This window comes from Podarcis pityusensis (assembly GCF_964106645.2).
Source record: "Podarcis pityusensis genome assembly, chromosome: 7".
Lineage (NCBI taxonomy): Eukaryota > Metazoa > Chordata > Lepidosauria > Squamata > Lacertidae > Podarcis > Podarcis pityusensis.
In genome coordinates, this window is record NC_138031.1 from 57,591,749 (window position 1) to 57,610,381 (window position 18,633).

The 18,633-nt window shown below is 43.0% G+C and overlaps 1 protein-coding gene across 3 annotated transcripts in view; it reads left to right on the top strand.

Moving 5' to 3' along the window:
* Window positions 1-18,633, top strand: part of NFATC1 (nuclear factor of activated T cells 1) — a 140,230-nt gene that overhangs the window by 19,165 nt on the left and 102,432 nt on the right. For all 3 annotated transcript variants that reach the window (XM_081014164.1, XM_081014163.1, XM_081014165.1), the window contains exons 2-3: window positions 3,813-4,914; window positions 14,155-14,314. In XM_081014164.1, the coding sequence (XP_080870290.1) occupies window positions 3,813-4,914; window positions 14,155-14,314 (1,262 nt within the window). The remainder of the gene's footprint in view (window positions 1-3,812; window positions 4,915-14,154; window positions 14,315-18,633) is intronic.

Here is an 18,633-nt window from a genome sequence, read left to right on the forward strand (position 1 = left end):
TCCACATTTGGCCCCTGGGTGTGAGGTTCCCCAACCCCTGAGACAGTGTATATTTTGTACGAATATAATGCAAACACCATTGATTTGAATTGCATGATGAGAGCAGTGTAGCCCTGTTTTATTTGTGCTGCTCCACCCCTCTAAGTCAATGAACATCTTTTGGTCAATATCCAGGTTTCCTAAGGCATGTGGTAAAAGGATTTGTATGGGTGTTGAATATATTAATGATGCGTGGCATGATAAAAATCAGCCGAACATATCTCTCTCTGAACTGCTTACAGAGCAGCTGGGTGTTTTGTGCCGTGTGTCAATGTCTCACTTTGAATCATTTATCAAATCCGAATACTAGGGAGATGAGGGAGCTGAGTATATTAGTAAGAAACAAAAAAGAGGGAGAGAGAACAAGAGAAGCCGCCAGGAGCTCAGAGTCTCTGCTGCACATGCAATGCTAGAGAGGACTGAGTTGTGTTGGGAATACAGCCTGATCATTAACAGCTTTTCCGGATCTCAGGTTTATAAGTAGGGAAGACTCAGCGCTTAGGGCATTTGTCTCCTGGGAAGGAAGGAAACAAACATTGTATGTGAAGGAAGTGAAGAAGCCTTGACTTGTTTGTTTCAATCAATCAGGAGTACAGGATTCTTTAAAAGCACCTGAAGCTGAAAATGACATGTTAAAACTGCAGGTAGCTTCAATTCAGAAACATACAGACAGAATAACCTGAATGGTAAATGCACGGTTTTATTTTGTAGTGGGGTTAGAGCTGCTAGTTCCTATGAGTGCAAGGATATTCTTGTACCACTGAGTCAAGTTAAATTATATATATATATATATATATATATATATATATATATATATACACACACACACACACACACACACACACGTGCACATACATTTTTAGTCATGGTTGCAGAGGGCTAGGTAGAAAATGTGACTTCAGCAGAATGTCAGAAATGCAAACATGCAAGGTCAAAAAAGTAGCCAGCTAAGGAGTGGCCAGGGGAAATCCATTAGCCTCAAAGGACTCCGCTGCTGCTCAAAGTGATGTCAAGGAGCTTTTCAGCAGATTAATACACCTCCCGAAAAGGAGAATAGAAAATTGCACATGTTCAGAGGGTGTGTCTATGGCACAGAGCTGCCCCATGTCAAGTCATCTCTGCTTCATCCTGTAGGGATGTTTAGGGATGCTTGCCCATGTGATAGTGTTAATTTCTTCACCACCAGCAGCAGCCAGGGATGTGGAAAAGCTGCGAGGAAACTCGCAACTTGAACCGGGTTAAGCGTATCATGTAGTTCCACTCCGACTGAGTTGCTAGCAGGCCCGTCTGATGAAATTTGGTGGCTACAGGAAGCTCAGATGGATGACAACTCTCTAAATATTTCCAAACAACTCCATTTCTATGTGCTTTTGTAAACTGCAGCTGCTTCTTCATGGTTAACAGGCAGCGCACACACAAACACACACACAAAATCTGGTTTGTTTTCGGTATTGGCTTTGAGAAAAGGACTTACAGTGGTACCTCGGGTTAAGAACTTGATTAGTTCTGGAGGTCCGTTCTTAACCTGAAACAGTTCTTAACCTGAAGTTCTTAACTTTAGCTAATGGGGCCTCCCGCTGCTGCTGCGCCACCGCTGCGCGATTTCTGTTCTCATCCTGAAGCAAAGTTCTTAACTCGAGGTACTATTTCTGGGTTAGCGCAGTCTGTAACCTGAAGCGTCTGTAACCCGAGGTACCACTGTACTTGTACTGATCTGATGTTGGAGAGTGAATGGAGCCATTTTGCTCCAAGTTGAGTTATTGAAGTAAGAAGACCGGGGGTGCGGTGTTGCTTGTGCTCTGGCTGATTTGTGTGGAAGCTGTGCTGGTTTGTGAGGAAGAAGAAGCTCTCTTTTCTTTTGCGCAACATGCGTCTGTGTGTCTAGTACAGTTTCATGTGTTTACTGTGCATAAGTATGCTCTCTCACACTTTATCTCAAAACATTTGTGATGAATACCAACAGTCTGAGTCAAATTGCATATACATTTTAATCTGTATGAGCTATAGTTGGAAATAAGATTTTTAAAATGGTTTTTCATATAACATTTATCTCCATCTTAGTTTTGTGTGTCCTTTTATTTATCTTCAGGCATTTTGTTCATTCACTTTTTGCTTGTTGGAGTCAGTGTTAAAAACTCCCACGAAGACTTTTGCCCCCCACAAACTTTGCTTTGAAGTGCAATCTAGGAAGAGATCATCAGGAACAGGATGCGAGTTTGAGGAGAGCTCTCTGTAAAGGTCCTTCTGGTGGATCCCCTTCTCTGTGGGTGAACTTTGGCAGGCTCACCTGGTAACAGCAGGCAGCTGCAGTGTTGATTAGTAGCAGAAAGCTACCATTCAAATTTCCCACAATGCCCTGGTGCAGTACTATGTAAGGGTCTCTGGAGGAAATTAAAATGGTGACTTTGAGACTCAACTGCCCAGTGCTGTTACAAAAGAAGTTTTTTTAAAGGTTGACCAGGGTTAAGTGGCATTTGTGGGCTCTAACAGAGTGCTGGAACCTATGCGTGCCGATGCTGAGCCTGGAAATAATATTGAGAGAAGTTATTAGGAAGGCTGGAATCTTCATTTCCTCATAGCAATGTTATTAAGCATTGAAACACAGCATTTTCAAATGCACCGTTCTCTGACAGAAAGAAAGCCACTGTAGGGAACATTGTATAAAGCATAATGCACAGTATGCAAATAACATGTGTGGCCAATCTACAGGCGCCACAATTCACACAGGTAGCAGGCATGTCTGGACAGAAGCACAGGGACCCACGGGGCCCAGGGACGTCATAGAGTCAGACCTTCCTCTCCCGTGCTGCCCTGTTCTCTGCTCTCAGGCTCAGTAGATTAGAAGCAAAGCCACACCAGAGCACAGACAGATGTATATTTGGGCATCACAGTGTCGCTGTTTCATATTTTGCACCACTCATTCCAAAAAAGATTGGCCGCTAAGGCTCCATGCATTCCACATAATGGCAGTGAAGTTTTAGGGCAGCTTTGAATGTGTATTGGAAGCACTGAGAAAAGATAAACAGCGACTGCCATTCTCTTTGTGTGATCCATCCTAACGTTCAGAGCAGTAGCTCAAACTCCTCTGTGAATTAGATGTGGGAGTTCAAGATATGCATCAGACCCTTGCTTCTTTCTGCTGGGGAGCTTTGTGAGTCACAGCAATGTCAGTTGCACCAGAAAACACACACACACACACACACACACACACACACACACACACACGAAGATGCAGAGATAGCTTGCATTTTGTTTCTTGGTAGCATCCAAATATGCCTTCAGTGTGCAATCAAATGCTCCGATTCTGTGGAATCATTTCTAGAAAGCAAGGGTGGGGAACCTGTGGCCTCCAGATGTTGCAGGACTACAACACCCATCATCCCTAACCATTGGACAGGCTGGCTGGGGCAGATGGGAGTTGGAGTCCAACAACATCTGAAGAGCCCCTGGTCTCCTTCCTCTAGGTCAGGGTTTCCCAAACTCAGGTCCCCAGCTGTTTTGGACTACAGTTCCCATCATCTCTGAGCACTGGTCCTGCTGGTTATCCCTGCTCTAGGTTATCAATGTAATTCCCACTTCAGAACAGGAGAACAAAGAGCAAAGAGCCTGCTCACTGAATAGAAATAGCTAAAATGGTATCTGAACCCTGGTGAAGCTCCCATCCTATCTACTGGATCACGTTTGGGATTCAGTTTGCTAATGAATTTCCTTTGCGTGTGCAACATCTCATGCCATTCTTTTTTGTTTTTTTATCTTTTGTTTTGTTTTTACAGAACATTATAACTATGCATCTTCAAATATAAATTCCAACTTGCCTCTAAGTGTGGCACATCCTTCATTGTCAGCTCCATGTCATGGCCTTCAGACATCCAATCCAGTCATTTCGATTGTCCCATCAGCTAATCATCCTTCTGGATACGGAGGGCATGCTGAAAGTGGCACCGCCGGATATTATCTGTCTCCCAACATCAGACCTAATGGCGTGCCAGCGCTAGAAAGCCCTAGAATCGAAATAACCTCTTACTTGGGGCTGCATCATAACAACAACCAGTTCTTCCATGATCCGGAAATTGAGGAGCCTGTCCCAAACGCCAAGAGATCGCCTACGACTGCGACGTTGAACCTGCCGAACATAGAGGCCTATCGAGACCCTTCTTGCCTGAGTCCAGCAAGCAGCCTGTCTTCCAGAAGCTGCAATTCAGAAGCATCGTCTTATGAATCCAATTACTCTTATCCCTATACTTCGCCTCAGACATCTCCTTGGCAATCGCCGTGTGTGTCGCCCAAGACCACCGACGCTGAGGAAGCGTATCAACGGAGCATGGTGACCTGCACATTACTTAATTCGCCTCGACACTCCCCATCTGCGTCTCCCAGAACGAGCATCACCGAGGAAAACTGGCTGAGCACTCGCAACTCCCGCCCATCTTCTCCCTGCAACAAAAGAAAATACAGCCTGAACGGCAGGCAGACTTCCTACTCGCCACACCCCTCTCCAACACCCTCTCCCCAGACTTCTCCAAGAGTCAGCGTGACCGATGAGACATGGCTAGGAAACACTAACCAGTACACCAGTTCGGCCATCGTCGCAGCCATCAACGCCCTCACCACTGACAGCACAATAGACATGAACGATGGGATTCCTACCAAGTCCAGGAGAACGGCGATCGATCACACCCAGTCCATGACGCTCAAGACCGAACCGAGCGGGGAAGATCATGGGACCATATCGCCGACAGCCGACTTGTCGCCAGAAGAGTTTCCGGGGTTTCAGCACATCAGGAAAGGAAGCTTCTGTGATCAGTACCTTTCGGTGCCTCAACATCCCTATCCATGGGCCAAAACTAAGCCATTGTCCCCATCATCCTACATGAGGTACAAGTTTGTGGGATTTATTTTTTGTGGGGTAAAAAGATATACATATTACTTTTCCTAATGCCCTGTCCCTGCTGACTCCCCGCTCCCCCCCCTTTTTTTGCTATTTCATCTAAAGAGTCAAAGACAAGATTTCTGGTGGCGCCTGTTAGAATCAGGCCTACAACATTGTGCTTCCGTTTTCTTTTGTGGTGTCCCCTGGTTTAATTTCACATTGACCAATAGCAAGGCAGCATCAAGCCACCATCTGTAGGTTATTGGAATTGCTATATGGCTGCTTCTGGGTTCCTGTTGTTTCTCTTTTGTTTTTCCAACCTTGAAAACAGTATAACTTTGTATAAGAGTAATATAACAAAATAGATGTTACAGAATAACATTTATAAAAAAGAAAGCACAGTGGGAAAAAGTTTAAAATGGCATGCCCTAACTTTACACACTACTGTATGGCTTTTGACTGGCTTGGCCTAGTTTTTAATGCCCAGTGGCCTGTTTGTATATTTAATGTCCTATTCCTAAGGGCACAGGTTGGCAGTTTTCAGGAGCTTCATGCAACCCCTGATCTCATGATGCTTCCTGTAGCCACCCTTCCATCTTACCAGAGTTCCTTCTTCCCTGTTCATTTCCTCCTTATTTTACATGACTTAGAATCATAGAATGGTAGGCTTGGAAGGAACTGCAAGGGCCATCTAGTCCAACCCCTTGCAATAAATGAATCTCTTCTAAAAGTGTTTCTCCTCCTATTCATACATAGCTTCAGAATAATTGGTAGGACAGTGGTGTTTTTTTAAAAAATAATAATCCTGGTTTTATGGCTGGGTTGTGTGTGTGCATATATCTGTATAGCACATCAAAATAAGGTGGTAATTACTTGCTTTCTATACTGTTAGTTAAATTGGTTAGTTGTACTAAAAAATAATAATCCTGTACATTTGAGAGTTGGAGTCCATCAACATGGGGTAGGGGATTGCCCACAGACCCCACCCTCCACCCCTAAAGTTAGCCCCCATGTAATGTGGTGATGGGTGACGGATATGTCTGCACCATGAGGAAGTGTGGAAATGTGTACCAGATACCTACAACGTCTGTTTGGGAATTAAAGTTCTAAACATCATGAATGGAAAACTCACAGGCAGATGATGTAGATGCATGCTAGCTCCTAAACTGGTTTAGTGTGGGTTGTAGCAGTGATTTCCAGAACTGCCAACTTACTTCTAAAGGAGAACAATGATTTTCAGAGCTCTCCTGCATAAGAAATTATCTGATGCTATCTCCCCAAAAGTTTACATTAGCTGAGAAAAAAATGTGGGTAGGTTAGGGCCCTGCACATGTGTGTTTAACAATCGGGGGGGGGGGGGGGGAATCAAGTGGTGATTAGACCACCATAATCTTTATCATACAGTAGCTAAGAGAGATTTGTTTTCTAAAAAGGAAATAAACATTTTATCACCTGCAGTTAAAATGAACACAGCATTCCCTAGTGTGTTAATGAAAGTAAAATCCAGCATTTTTCCACTGTTTTGTTTTTGTGTTAAAAAAAAAAATGTTTCCTAGTTTTCAGTCTGTTTCCATGTGATCTCATTAACTCGTGCTTCAGGACAGCTGGAAGCTACTGTAAAATTGTGGTTTAAGTTATTTTACCAATCAAATGCCCTGACCAAGCTTCCTTTAACCCATAAATACTTTTCATTATATGTATTATATATTAAATAACCCTGGACAACTGAATGCAGATGTCAATACAATCATGGGAGCATACAATTGAAATTGTTATTTTAAGTGCACCCCCCCAAGAAAAACACCTCCCCAGCAATAATTTGTCACGATTGAGCTGGGATTCCCACCCTCTGATATATCTGCTCTGTTTCAAAGTCTAGGTTAGGTTCCAGCAAATAATACAGATTCCAAGATCCACCCTGTTGAATGGTTTATTTGCCAAAACTATTGTATTACCTCTGTAATAAAGTGGGGGGGGGGGGAGGAATCCTAAAACAAAAGGGTGATTGGAAAATTCCTGAAGTAATAGTTGTTTTTTCACATATCTATGATCATATGGAAGACCACACCTGCCTCTATGTCAACAAGGCCCCTCTATCCTAAAAGGAAGTTCTTATTTGGATGTAAGAATTGGTGTGATTATAATTTTACATTTTGTATCCACAATAACCGGGTGAGATCATTTTTATTTCCATGTTATAGTTGGGGATTTGAAACTGTGAGATAGGGAATTGCTGAGAGCCATCCACTGTGTGCATGGCTGGTTAGTTTCACAATGGTGTTTGAGTTTCATGCAAACTCTGAATGGTGTCTCCAGGAGCCGACTTTATTAGCTTTCACAAGGAAACGTTCCTGAGTTGCTAATTCCTCAACCCCTTTTTGCAAACACTTTGGGGTTTGGAGTGGGATGGGGAGAGGCCAACCTTTTGCAGGAAAGTGGCTTCAGTGTTACAACCTTAGATTTCACTGGGGAGAATACTTGCCATGCCAACCTGTCGAAGAACTGTGGAGATCACTGGCATTTAGTTCTTTAAAATCATAATAACTGGTGGATCCTTATTGCATGCTTGGCACTGAGATTCTGATTCTGGATTAATCCCAAACATCTGGGTGCTGCTCCTGCACAAAGTCCACATTGAGAGCCTTGTGTGTGGATGTATTTGTGTGCATTTTAAGGTTCTGTTCTGTTTGCAGCCAGGTAGCCTTTAATCTTGTGTGCCAAGATTTAGCATGTAGAAAACGTTTACAGCAGAACCAGCAGTTCATAAGGGAAGTATTGATACAAGCAGATTAATAGCCATGTGAATCACGTTGCTTCCAGCAAAATGGAATAACTTATCTAAACTTCTCCATCTATGATGGAAAATGCTCTTGAGGCAAATGATTACAGCCTAGTGAGGCAGAAAGAAGGGAAGCTGAAATATTTCAATAATCCTCCTTAGCTTTTGTTTAAGTGTCTTTGACAGGGAATTGTCTAGCGATGTAATAGAAATGGCATCCTCTGCTTTTGAACGTCGTATGGTTTCTAGTTAAAGACACAGCACCTAGTTATAGCTACAATCCTGACACAATCTTGCTTTTGAGAAAGGATCACTATGAATTACCAAGGTGCTGATAGAGCTCTATGTGCTGATAACACTTGGGAGTGATCGTATTGATAGCTTGGGTCAGTCCCTCATTCCCTGTGGAGACCAGAGCCTCAATAAGACTGCTGGCTAAACCTGCAGGAAAAACTCCTGGTTACCTAAGAAAGAAAGAAAGAGGGACGCGGGTGGCCACAGAGCCTAGGACTTGCCGATCAGAAGGTCAGCAGTTCGAATCCCCGTGACAGGGTGAGCTCCCATTGCTCGATCCCTGCTCCTGACAACCTAGCAGTTTGAAAGCACGTCAAAGTGCAAGTAGATCAATAGGTACCACTCCAGCGGGAAGGTAAATGGCGTTTCCATGCGCTGCTCTGGTTCACCAGAAGCGGCTTAGTCATGCTGGCCACATGACCCAGAAGCTGTACGCCGGCTCCCTCGGCCAGTAAAGCAAGATGAGCGCCGCAACCCCAGAGTCAGCCACGACTGGACCTAATGGTCAGGGGTCCCTTTACCTTTTACCTAAGAAAACCACCCAGGTTCATCCGTATGGGGGGGCAGTCCTATTACACTCAGCCTTTGTTCTTGTAGAGGTTGCAGACAGCTGTGGGTAAATCCAGGTAATGAATGATCTGTCCATGACAATAGAATCAAATATGGCTTTCCTGCTCACAGATTATTTTAACTTAGTCCCCTACTGAAAACTCAATCAGAAGGCTGCCTTGCCCAGATATGCACAGGTCTCTGAATACCACCAAGGCCATGAAATCCTGAGTCATTCCTGATAAGGCAGACCACTTTGGCTTGAATGTTGAAGATGCCCAAGGCTAATGGTCTTTGCAGACGTCAACAGAACCCTTGAAACCACCTCAGTTAGCTCAGACAAGGAGATGTTTGGGGCACCAGCAGAATTTTTATCAGGCTACCAATGCACTCGAAGCTGGTTGACGGTTCAGCTGAGTTCATGGCTAGGGAGATGGAAGCCTAAAGATCAAAGCCTCCCTTCACAATAAGCTTAGTGTTGTGCAGAGAATTCTGGTGTACGTATTTGGGAGACGTTTGCCTTCATTCAACCAGGTTGTGTGCAACATAAGCCAGGTATTAATACATACTTCCCTCTTGGTATTGCACCACAAGATTAGATAATCAAATGTATCGGTATCTAGCATCAGTATGTACCAGCATGTACCATGCCAAAAGGAACCACCCCACTGTGAATTTTGCAAAAGTCTTCTGATACGTTACAGCTCTTGCTTTTGTAAGTACAAAAGATGTTAATAAGTATCTCAAAGTGGTTTACATAAAGCATTGGCTTTAAAAGAGGATTACACAAATTCATGGTGGCTAAGGTTATCAAAGGCTACTCACCGTGATGTCTATGTGCTTCATCCACTGTCAGAGGTAGCATACCAGTTGCTGGAAACCATTAGTGAGCAGGTTGCACCTTGGGGAAAGCCTCCCTAAACAAAAATGTCTTCAGTGGGTACCTAACTAGAAGCCTGTCTGATTTCGGCCAGTAATTGATCCCAGAGAGCTGGAGCTACAACACTAAAATCCAGGTTTCCACCCCACAGGTTAAGTTCACTTTGGGGCCATATGGCACTCTCAGCATTGCCCCATCTGAGGAGTGCAGTTGCCAGACAGGGATATAGAGGACAAGGTGGCCTCTTAGGTATCCTAGCCTCAAGTTTGTAGTAGGGCTTTGAATGCTAAAAGCAGGACCTTGAAGTGCACTTAGTAGCATATTGCAGCTCTTTCAACAGAGGTATTATATGGCATTGACAGCCAGCAATCTAGCTGCTGCACTAGGTTAAGCCCAAGGAAAATCCCTACAGGAACTAGAGACAGGGCCTTTTGGGTGGTGACTCTGTATTTATGGAACCCCTTCCCAAGGGTGATACACGCAACCGCATCAGTAGCAGTTAGTAAATGGACCTTAAAGGTATGCCTATTTCAGCTAGCTTTTAACTAAAAATGTGCTGTGAGTTGGATTTTTTTTTGCATCATGTTAAACTTTCTTAAAATATTTAATATTTAAAAATGCAGTGTATTGCATTTTCTCCTTTAATTGTTTGTGATAGCCACTTGAGTAGGGCTTTGCCCTGAAAGGTGGCATCTAAATAGCACTGATCAACAGAGCTGTCTGATTCCACAGGGTACAATATATGCGCCATCTGCCAAGAAGGCTTTGGCCGGGTGAACAACACCCATGCGCCTGAAATAACCACAGCTGTGGGCATTTTACTGCTTGACACAGCATCTGTGGGATCTTTAGTAGCTTTCATATTTCCACATGTTATGTGTAGGCTACCTAGTTAAAGTTTATTATTTTGCTGCTATTATGTTATTGATCCTTTTGGCTCACATATTTTGTCTGTTTGCTGTTTTTTTGGGGGAAAGGTAATATATTGTTTGTGCCCACCACAGTTTACATAATAAGAAAAAGTGGAATAGGTTTGCTTTAAAATGATTGCAGTGAAGTAATGTGATAGTGTGGCCTGTATACAACATGTTTGTAATGTAACCTGCATCTTTTCACAATAAGTGTTAGCTTGTGGACTGCCTTGCCAATTGACAAAATGAAAATCCAAATATTCAGCCCTCTCCCCATCATGGCTCCTTATATTGTTTATATCATAAGACATTTCATAAATTTGATTTTGGAATTCTCCTAGAAATAGGGTGTTTTTTAAAATCCTCCTTCAGCACCACTGTGAATTATTAAAGTACCATATGTAAAATTCAGCATTAGGGTCCCTAAGTATGATCACTCTTTATCCTAACTTTTTAAAATTTGTTTGAAAACAGGGATTTGTTGGAAACTTAATTTCCAGTTTCCTTCCACTGTGAACTATTTCAGTCCCTTTCTGCAAAAGGAGACAAAGATGTTTTAAAGAAAAAGATCTGGCTAGATAATGATATTTCATGTGATCACCACATATAAGATGTCACTAGGCATCACCTGTGCAGTTTGACATTCTGTTTGTTACTCTTGTTAAACCGATCAACTGCTGTTGTGAATCGTTGCCAGTTCTGTTAACTGATCTGACTCCTCTATCCTTAATTGCTCCTCGATGCATACAAATTAAGCAGTGAAGGCTTTTCAAAGCACGATAGGATTAATTTCACTCACTCAATTTGGGTGTGGCGGGTGGCTGTGAAAGGCAAGAAGAAACACCAGGAAAATTGTGACAACTTTATTTGCTGCACTGGGTCCACCCACTCTGCCTTGCTCCAAGCATTTGTGTGGCTGCAGTCACTTTCACAGCCTAGCTAGTCCTGGAAGAGTATTGAATTTTCTTACTAGAATAACAGTAGGTGAGTTTGCCAGTTGATGATCAGGCTAGCTCCAAAGAAGACTTTGGGATTTTGCTGATTAGGGGCCAGTCCACACATGAACATGGCAGGAAACCCAGATTTGTCATTGAGGGTTTAAGTCAACAGTCAGCCAATCCTGGCACATGGGTTTCGAAACACGTTTGTCTCATTCATATATTACATTAATTTTAGATTTTAGATCTACACAGAACAGCTGATGCTTATGGAATAGTACAGTTTACAGCTCTTGTCTTCACTGAGCATCTGCCCATATATTCTTCAGGATATTTTCCTGTGTGTGATGAAGTTGGGCTCTCCTGGTCCCCTCCCCCATGAAAGAACTTCTCAATCTAAATATATGTTTGATATCTCTTCCTTTTAAGTAAGTTGTGCTGCAGGAAATTAAGTGCACAATACAGATAACCTAGAATAGGAAATTGCATTGCCAAGCCACAACCCATGAAACTGTTTAAAGCATCATGCCACTTCCTCTGTCAGGAAAACTGCATTTAATTCTCAATTTATTATTATTACTTTTGTTGGTCGGCCCTTGCAGTGGGATTTTAATTATGGCGTGCCTAACTACATGGCTGCCTTATCACAGAAACAGAAACAGCAACTGCGTTCAGTCAGTGTTTCAGGTGCTCCTCTAAGATCTTAAGCAGAGAAAATAAAGTTTTGTTTGTGTGTTTTTTAATTCAGCCAGCTTCACCTTGCTTTTTTCTCCATCTCCCTTTAAAAGTTTAGAGGATCCAAACTTTGTGATGATTGATGGATTAGAGCTTTTAAGAATGAAACACCCTGAAAATGTCACAATCGGATAGATATTCGGGGGAAAGAGAGAGCGAAATCCATCGTATATGAACTGGCTTAAAGATGGAAGCATCTGTTTCATAACATGAAGTGATCTGCAACATGAGTTATGCAGCTGCTCTATATTATATAAATTATTCTTGCAGTCAAGCGGGAGCTCCAGATAATTATCCAGGAACATTTAAATGCTAGCATACATAGATGTACACAGAACAGGATGAGCCTTATGAACTTGCCAATTGTGCTTGAGTGAAAACTTTACGCTAGTCACCTCAGGCTTCTCAAGACAGTGTGGCATGGCAACACTGTAATCCTAGCAGCTTTGACTTAAAATGATGGAGAGGTGTCTGCCTCTTATAGTTGTAGATAATATTTTGGTAGTAGATTTTACCCTGGGTCCTATTCACACCAACCATGGAGTCTATAAGGGGGGATAAGTCATTCACTCAGATTTGAGTTTCAGTGGTCTGTGGCACAGAGAGCAGGACTTTATGGCATAACTGGATGGCAGCAGGAGGAGCCATGGGCCTGGCTATAACCTAGTTAAGTTGGCTTTGATCTTAAGACTTCGTAAGTGGCTTGGGACTGGAAGGACTGGAAGGACTGTTGACTCTCACATGAAACTGCCTTGTGCAGATCTTCCTCAGAGGCCCTGCTCAAAGTATCCTCACCTTCTGAGAGGAGGGGGTAGGCATGAGACAGAGGGCCTTTTCATAAAATCACAGAGTTGGAAGAGACCACGAGGGTCATCTAGTCCAATGCGGGAATCTTTTTTTGCCCAGCGTGGGGCTCCAACCCACAACCTTGAGATCAAGAGTCTCCTTCTCTACTGGCTGAGCTATCAGTTGTGTCACCTTGATTGTGGACTGCTTCTTCCCCAGTTCATTTTCTCAGTGTCCTACCTGGTGGCTTTTAGACTCATGCATGCTTTTAATGGCAATTAGGACCTTTTATCTTTCATTGTTACTTTTGAATGCACATTTAGGCTATTGCGGGATCTTTTCTGTTTCTGTTTTGGAAACTCAAGCTGCAAGGCAGGATAGAAATAATTCCAACCGATAAACTGTCAGGTATGTATTTGTACCTGCCCCTCCTGCAAGGTGACGTTGCTTAGTCCCCAACTCAACAGCCATGTGAGGCAACATACATATAGAAGAGAGGGCCACTCTGATATTTTGGACTTGACTTGTAGCATCCTTGTCAAAAAAATTGGCTACCACTGGCCTATATTACCTGCATAAACTGTAAATGGTTGCGCTTATGCAACAACTCAGGGCTCATTTTTCACCTTGGGTAGATGCGGAGACGTGTTGCCCTCTCAATGTTGTTGAGAGAGGGGAGGGGGAATCTCTGACAGACAGGTGCAACATCACCTGAGAGATCCTGTTCTGGCATCTGCCCTGCCTGTCCTAGAGGTGAACTCTCCACAATGGCAGTACAGGAAGGCACAAACTCATTGCTTGCTGAAGTCAGTCGCCATATGGTTTGCCTGTGCTGAAGAAAGCAAAGATACACCCTTAGTGCAGAGGGGACATTGCTGAGCCAATCTGTGGCTGAAGCCAACTAAATCATTTTGGTTGCTGCTGAAACAGGATCAAAAACAAAGTAGGTTGAATGTAAATTGGAGAAACTGAGGTTCTGATACTCGACCTCACTCAGAGTCTAACTCAGAATAGATTCCACCCCCCACCCTCCATGCACACATCTGACTTATCTGCATTTGTTCATTTTGATTAATAGGCTCATGCATTAAGTGTTGTTTTTTTTAACCAAGCTTAAAATGTTTTCCGTTTTTGTTTAAGCATCTGATTGCATCTGGCCTATCAAATCTGTGCCATACATAAATCTTCATAAAATAACCATTACCTATTAAATTACTTATGTCATACCATTATCTCCATTGATGAAATTTTAAGTGTAAGATGGTGAAGGATGAACTGCTAAACGTGGCCTCTAAAGTAATAGTGCCAGATTCTTGCGGTTTATGATAGTGGACTGGATGTTAATATTTAATCGCGGTTGCTTTCCATTACAGCCCATCCTTGCCTGCTCTGGATTGGCAGCTGCCGTCTCACTCAGGACCTTATGAACTTCGGATTGAAGTGCAGCCGAAGTCCCACCACCGAGCCCATTACGAGACCGAAGGGAGTCGAGGGGCTGTCAAGGCATCTGCGGGGGGACACCCAGTGGTGCAGGTAATAGCCTTTCTCATGCTCGCTAAGATGGCTTGTTTGTTTGGGCAAGGACCCCTGTGCGTATCTCTTGCAAATTCAAACAAGCTTTGATCATCTTGGTTGGTATGCTACTTCCATAAGTTAAGTCTTGGCCTCCGTTGAACCATATAAACTGTCCCCATATAAACTGTCCTGGATTCTGTGTTCATCCTCTGAGGCCTTTCTTTGTGGGCCCCCTCCACATGAGGTTCGGAGGGTGACAACACAAGAATGGGCCTTCTCTGTAGTGGCTCCCTGCTTGCGGAATGCTCTCCCCAGGGAGATTCACTTGGTGCCTTCATTATATATTTTTAGGCACTAGGTGAGAATGTTCTTCTTCAACCAGGCCTTGGGCTGATTAATATTCTAAAGCCTTTTAAATGTGTCTGTAGGAAGAGGGGAGGTTATTGTTTTGCTGTTTTGTTCCAATTATTTACCTGTTTTTATCCTGTGTTTTATCCTGTGTACCACCCTGAGATCTTATGATGAAGGGCGGTATATCAAACAAACATTACATGTTATATACTCTTTTGCACTGGGCATGAGCCTTCATTGGTTCAACAACAACAGGCCTCCAAAGACTGAATGTGTGCCCTACAGTGTGCTTCATACAGAACCACAATAATGTGGTTACTATCAAAATGCTTCTGTTTGCTGACAGTTATGTAGCACTTGACATACCACTCAGGCTGCAATTCTATGCAGTGTTAGGTGTGTTTAAAACCATTGCTTTCAGGGGCCTTAGATGAGCCCAACTCCTACGATCAGACTATGTTTGTGCATGAGCTCTGGTAGCCTGAAATAAGGTGCCCAACTGGTGCAGGGACAAGCTGGTTGGCATGGTCATCCTTGTGCATTACAGCAGCATGAATAAGCATTTTCAGCAACAGCCATGTATCACTGTTGAATATGTACTCAGGAGATGTGCATAAGAAGATACAGTGATAGGTGAGTGATAACAACTGCCTACGAATACCCAGAACAAGTTTACTTCCCAGTCTCCTTAATACTGCACATTTTCAGAATATGCAACAATATATTCCACAGTATCGGCTCCACACCCCTATGTCCAAAGATAATTGCTCAAAGTCTTTGTGTAATGCAGGATGTTTCTGGCTTGTTGATGTTGTTACATCTCCCATATTGAAATTGATGCTCGCACAAGATTTTAACAAGACTTCTTGAGAGAAAAGCGGGAAGGAGTTTTCTTTTGCTGTATTTACGAAGTCTGTTGGCTTTTCTTTCATAAATGTTTTCCGAGTGTGCTACATTTTGTTTCAGATGGGAATAAGCTTTTCTCCAGTCTGAATAATTCAAAATTGGAAAGCAAGGCTCTTTGTCTACTTTTTTCCTTCTCCCACAACCATTCGTCCCCTGAAAACTACAGGTTGAACAGTGTACCGTCAAATCTTCTGTAGCTGAATTATGGTTCTATCGGTAATAAAGGGGCAACATCATGATTTCCTTGCTTACATAAGAAATCTTACTGAAGTCTATGGCAAGATACCGTTTGTATACCATGAGAGCCTCCCATTTGGGATGTCTTAGTATTGTTGATGCTTACTAGGAGAGGGTCTGCAGCGTTTCAGACAGGAGTCTTTTCTGAAACCTACCTGGATATTCTAGGATGGAACCTGAGACCTTCTGCATGGAAAACAGAACAGACAAGACAGTCAGTGTATACCTGTGTAAAAAACAGGGTTGGCTAATGCTTGGGTGTTTATGGAAGCTCATGAAATACTCGCTTTGATGGGCCTAAAATTCCTCTCACGTGGCCTGCATTTATTTAAAAGCTTTTAGGGGGTGGAAGAATCTTTCTTGAAATTTGCTCTCTGCTCATTCTTTGAAAAAATAAAACAATAATGCAAGTTTAGGGTGGTTTTCAGCTGGGAATAATTTTAAATTTTGAATTCCAGAGAGATAGCTAAAGATTTTACTACCACCGTTTAGCTTCTTTAGCACATTTCACTGTGGAAATTTCATCACGCCTATCTCATTATTTGTGTATTTAAAGCAAAAAACAACAAGTGATGTTTAAGATTAAAATTTGTAGTGATACATTTGTTTGTATGTACCCTGCTAGCAGCCCAGTGCAAGGAAATGTAGATAGGAGGCATCAATTCACAGTGGCCAGTTTGACCTTTAAAATTTCCACCCGGGTGATGGGGGGGGGGAATGGAACACAGTGCCAACATTTAATTGGGCTAAATGTGTCCTGGCACTCCCCTGAAATCTCTTTCTACAGTGTGTGGAAATAAAACGAAGTCTGCTGCGTGTCTCTGCATAGGCAGGGTTGAAGAAAAGGAAAAGGGAAGTAGTAAAAAAAAAAAAAGTTGGAAGGAAAGCAAACCTCAGATCCATGATTGTAATGAATATGAATCTAGTTTTCAGTCCCTGGAATAAGTGGAGCTTGTTTTTCTTTGTTCTCCTTCTCCATGGGAAAAAAAAAAACAAGATTCTGGGTGGAGCAGGGGGTTCCCTAAGTATTTTTGTTTTATTCCTAGCATTCTTTTCCCCTCCCCAAAGTCTCCATTGATTAGCTATCTATCATCTATCTATCTATCATCATCTATCTATATCTATATATCATCTATCTATCTATCTGAAGGGATGTCAATATTCAGGCATCCTGACTCATGCCAGCCCAACATCTCCTGAGGGAAGGGGTCAGTCTATAGAAAGTTAAAAAGCTGGAAATCAGGAGGACAGACGGCAAAACATGGCTGGAACCTGAGCAGACAGCTAGAGCCTTGCACACCAGTGTTTGCTTACTTCTTAATTTAATTTATGGTATATCCCGCTTTAAAGCCCCAAGACGAACTCAAAGCAGCGTATAAAATATTATCATAATAATAGCCCCATTCAAGTCTGCTATCAGGATCAGAGACAACATGGTGCCAGGGTTATTCAGTTGGCATTTCCTCCCCTCTTCTTCTTTTGCTGAGAATTGCTGATTCCCACAGATGTCCTCCGATGACTCTGTTCCTGGAAGGAGCTTGCTGTATTGGCCATAGGGCTCACTGAGGAGGTAGACAAAGCAAAGAGGCTCTGGGCACAGTGTTAGCAGTGGCGTGAGCCCATCTTCACCTGGGCTTTGGGGAGAAGGGACTGTGATGTCCCGCCATGGAAGTCAGGCTGGGTCAACGCCACTTGAGGCATGAGCCCTCACACTGGGTCAGTGGTGGTTTCTCTGTATTCTTTTGAAGAGAGTCTGTAAGGAAAACTGGAAGTGTATCTGCCTGCTGCTAATTTCCTCATGAGCACAACTGTTAAATGTACAGGAGCCATGCCCTGTAGCAGTCTCTATCTGATGCACAATTTCATTTAGTTTCTGTGTTGGTTCAACATATTCTGAGCTGCATATTATTAGCCTCTCTCCTCCTTTCTCATCTCACTACAATTGCCAGTGCAAACCAGCACTCGCATGTGTATGTTGTCATTGCAGTTGGCACAGCTGGGTGGTCTGTTACAACGCAGATACGGCATTGGCTGGATGAATGTTAAATCTAGTTCTGCTGAGCTTCATTCCTCATTTTCCTCGTTCAATTCCTTCTTTAGCCTTCTCTCTTTCCCCCCAGCGCTATTCAACCAAGTGAGATAATTAGTGATAAGGGAGATGTCACCTGTTTTCAGGGAGGGACCTCAGCCTCACGCACTCAACTGTTTTGTGACTTATTATTTTCGCCACCTTCGGAATGAATATGCATAAAGTCACCTGAGCACTTAATCTCACTTCCCACACTCCTACACATTTGCTGTATACTTGTTTAGCTACCATGGCAGCCCTGAGTTATCCTGAGGATTTCTAAATGCTTGGAGAGTGAGATGAGCTTGACACACCTAGAAAGAGCTAAAAATGTTCTGAGAACACTGGCTAATCAAAGGTGCTGGTTAATTGGCCACCGTGAGGTAATGCTTGGCAAAGGGTTTCATGCCCTGTCTCATAAAACTGTGCTGCTAATCATAATGACTCTTCTATATTCAGTACTTTGCAAAGGGAGAAAAAGAGTCTTCTGTTCTGGGAATTGAAGAATCTGGATTTCAAATCCTGCCCCCCCACCAACATCCTGTGTGGCCCTAGGCAACTGATTTGATTTCTCTGATACTGAGCACATACAGCATATTTTCACTCTCAAGTGCTATGGGGTATTTCAGCACTAGAGGCCTTGTACACAGGAAACAGAAGAGGAAGTAAAGGGTAATCGAGGGTTAGAGCTGACAAACCCCTTCATTCGGCAGCAAGTGGATATAGAATCAGCATCAGCATCATAAATAATAATTTATTATTTATACCCTGCCCA